Source organism: Echinops telfairi, unplaced genomic scaffold (assembly GCF_000313985.2).
Source record: "Echinops telfairi isolate 266 unplaced genomic scaffold, ASM31398v2 ScPeMD7_443;HRSCAF=831, whole genome shotgun sequence".
Classification (NCBI taxonomy): domain Eukaryota; kingdom Metazoa; phylum Chordata; class Mammalia; order Afrosoricida; family Tenrecidae; genus Echinops; species Echinops telfairi.
In genome coordinates, this window is record NW_022104341.1 from 20,030,727 (window position 1) to 20,034,369 (window position 3,643).

Genomic DNA, 3,643 nt, shown 5'->3' on the forward strand with positions numbered 1-3,643 from the left:
ATGCAGAAAGGGAGACCCAGAGCTCTGTGCTATACTTGCCTGGAGGTTAACCTCTTTAACAGAAATAAGAGGGTGGTGAATGAGAAATGCTGCCAGTTTTTCCCTGCAAATGGAAGATGGGGAACATGGAACTCTGTTTTCTTGCTTGTACTCACTTGGAGGTTAATTTCTATCATGCTTAACTGGGAGATGTGGTTCCAGTGTCAGACTTTCTCTTTACCAAGTTTCAGTAGATTTCCATTAATAATGGTTTTGTTGTTCTTGCTGTTTGCTCTTAAGATAAGGTCCAGAGTTTTAAATAGTTTTTGTTAAAATCGTAGCAACTATGCTTATTTTGCTGAAGTGTGGGTTCACGGAGCTCTTGAAGTCACCATTGCCGATACAGAACATCTAGTGGTTATTTTTTAATGACTTAAAACACTGCTTTGAAATCAATTCTTTATCAAGTGGCTCAGGTGCCAGGTGAAAATAATGTTATTTTCACAAGAGACTATAAAAGTTCTCCCTTCTATCTTGTATCTCACAACGCCATGTTTTACTATCAACATCATCTTGGCATCCTTTTGACACTAGCCCAACACTCATCATTAAGTCATCCCCTCGCATATTAGCTGTGAGATCTTGAGCAGGTTACTGACCCAACTACAACTTCCTTGCTCACCGAAGATCGTGAGATTAGCAAGAGTTGATGTTTATAGGTTAAATTGGGTGTATATGAATGCCTTTTATAAACTCTAAACCTTAAAATGGATCACATTTTTTAAAACAAATGTAGAATGCATTGAAATGTCTATGTTTAAATAAAATTTGATTTTATTTTTAACTAAGCATTGGAGTGTAAAGTTTATCTTGGAGAGTCATTGGCTATAGTTTATATGGTTTCTAAAAATTCCCTTTAATCATTAATAAACCGATTTCCAAAATATTAGGTAGAATGTCTTAAAGCATATAATTCAGATAGATACTTTTACTTTATTGTGGAATTACAGTAGTACAATGGGAAAAACACCTTGAACATATTTTTAAGAGTATAATAATCTACATTTTTCTTCATTTGCTTGGGTCAATTTGATAAGTGCTTTGTTGTTTTCAGTGAAGATTCATTTTCAGATGAATATGACCCATTAATTTTCACAAAATCACACAATTACAATCAGAAGATGACCATGGAGTTTGTGAAGCCTCATATGAATTTCATTCTTTAGATATTTTACAAATTCTTCTTCTGCCCTGCATGAACAAGTCACAAAAAATGCTGTTGCACAACCGCTGGTTTTATTTTGGGTTCATTCTGCTTTGGTTTTATAGTTTAGGAAGCACGTTGTACCAACCATTTCACTCATTTGCATGGCATCCTCTTGCAACCGGTGTCGACCATGTTGCATGTTGGGAAGTGGAGAGCCACATGAACAGTGCTGTACCCAAACTTACATGCATGGTAAACTGTGGTTAAAAAAAAGTGTTGGTGATTTCTGAATAGTTTATTTGAAGGCATGAGCATCTGCCATGTAGTAGGTGCTGCATATCAGAGATTTAAATTCTTTTAATAAATCTCTAATCCTTTCACTTAAAGTATATGTAGGTTAGGAAGGATGAAAGAGTCATAAAAAGATAGTCACTGCTTCATTGGATATGTTTGATAGTAAAGATAATTTTGAGTAGTCAAGAACAGGAAAGACTGACTAGATTAGACAGGAAAGCCTTTCTTGAGGAGGAAGACATTTGTGATGAACACCCTTTATTATGAGTGCAATAAGCTGGCTAGTGTGGTTTCTAATACGATCATAGCTGCTGAACATTCATTTGTATTTGAAACCAAATTATACTTCTTTAACTTCTACAAACGCACTTTTGTATTCTCTACTGATAAGGACAAAACAGCAAGAAAGAAAACTTTTTCTTTGTGAACTTCTGTGGTCCCAAATTTCTGTTTTTCAGCTTTTACTTCAGTTATTATGCTTACAGATTTTGATAATGTAAAAGGCATTAGAATTATCTGGAAAAATGCTTACTGGATTATCTTGGAGCACTTATAATTTTAATTCTTCTACTCTGCTTAAGTTGAAGTGTTTCGTTATTTTGACTCGTGTATTTGTATGCATGCTTTCCTCAAAGAAACAATTTTTGCCAAGGACTGATTCTGACAAGTCGGAAGAAAACATAACCGGAATTACTTCACTCAGTATAAATCATCAGTGTGTACTAAAGTAACTATTTGAAAAGACTTGTCATAGTTTATACTATATATTTTGAACTCTTTGTAATTCATACCCCATTTTTTGTTGCTTTTGTTCTAAAAGTAATTTGATCTTTCTCACCTTTTTATATAAATTTTTGTTGTATCTAGATATTCTCATACTGGACTTAAGATTTTTTACCAAGTACAGTTTTTTTTTTCACTTTTATTCAGCAAACATCATTTTTTCAAATATTTTAATTTGTGTTATCACATTTAGCTCCCCCCTCGCCCCTACTTAATGCAGTATAAGAGTTTTTCTCTCAGCTAATCTTTTCTTTGTGGGTGGGATCTTCAAATGTAACAACAATGTTGATTTTTAAAAACTGATAATGGATTGACTTTCATATTGTTTATGTTGTCTTCAGAGCATCCTGGCTTTAAATCCTCGATCGCAGACTCATGCAGCTATACGATCCACCTCAGCCAAAAAATTAGACAAGAAGCACTGGAAAAGAAATCTTGATAAGAACTGCTTTGTAAGTATCACCAATACATGATTTCATACTGAAAATTACCTCATTTTACTGACAGCAAGACATAATTTTACTTCTATTTGTAAATACAGCTGTGATTAAAAATATTTTATATATGAATAATCTCAAGTATGTTGTACTGCTTTAAAATAACTTCCTTAAAGAAAGGTATACTAGGATCTAAACTATTTGGAGAAAATATGCTTGGGGAGGACCTTTAACTATGCATATCTAATATTTCCAGGTGAGACCCAGGAGCAAAACAACATTTCTTTGAAATTACAGATTCCTAGAACCTTATTAAACTAGGTCAATGAAGTGATTAGAGCAAGAACTGAAGGCCATGAGTAATTAAAACTACAACCTTGAAGGGAATATTCAAAATGCTATCTAGGGGTACATAAACCTTTAGTTTTGGAAAACAATTTCTTTCCTAATTTTCCCAAATAAGCCTATTTAGTAGCTCTAGCTTATTTGACATTAGCTCTCTTGGTACTTTGGATATAATATTTTATATACTATTATGATATTAATTTATTTTTATGTATTTCTCTCTTCCTTTTCACATTATGAATGGTTCCAGAATGGGAATTGTGAGTGTGTGTGCATCTTTATGTAATTTTTAATTTTTTTGTCACTGACCACCCAGGATGTGTTTTGAATGAAATACAGAAGAACAGAATGACTTGAGAAGGATTGTATAGCCATTGAGCAACACACCTGGCCTTAGAATTCCGTTTTCTGTGCTCCAGTTATGTGAAATTTGTTTTCTTTCTTTTTTTTTAGGTAATTATTTATTTATTTATTTATTTATCTATCTATTTATTTATTTATTTTTTAATATTTTATTAGGGGCTCATACAACTGTTATCCCAATCCATACACACATCAATTGTGTAAAGCGCATTTGTACATCATTTCTCAAAACATT

The 3,643-nt window shown here is 33.0% G+C and overlaps 1 protein-coding gene across 2 annotated transcripts in view; it reads left to right on the top strand.

Annotated features, from left to right (window-relative positions):
* Positions 1 to 3,643, top strand: part of DPYD (dihydropyrimidine dehydrogenase) — a 1,157,760-nt gene that overhangs the window by 54,246 nt on the left and 1,099,871 nt on the right. For both annotated transcript variants that reach the window (XM_045291907.1, XM_045291906.1), the window contains exon 2: positions 2,605 to 2,715. In XM_045291907.1, coding sequence (XP_045147842.1) covers positions 2,605 to 2,715 — 111 coding nt within the window. The remainder of the gene's footprint in view (positions 1 to 2,604; positions 2,716 to 3,643) is intronic.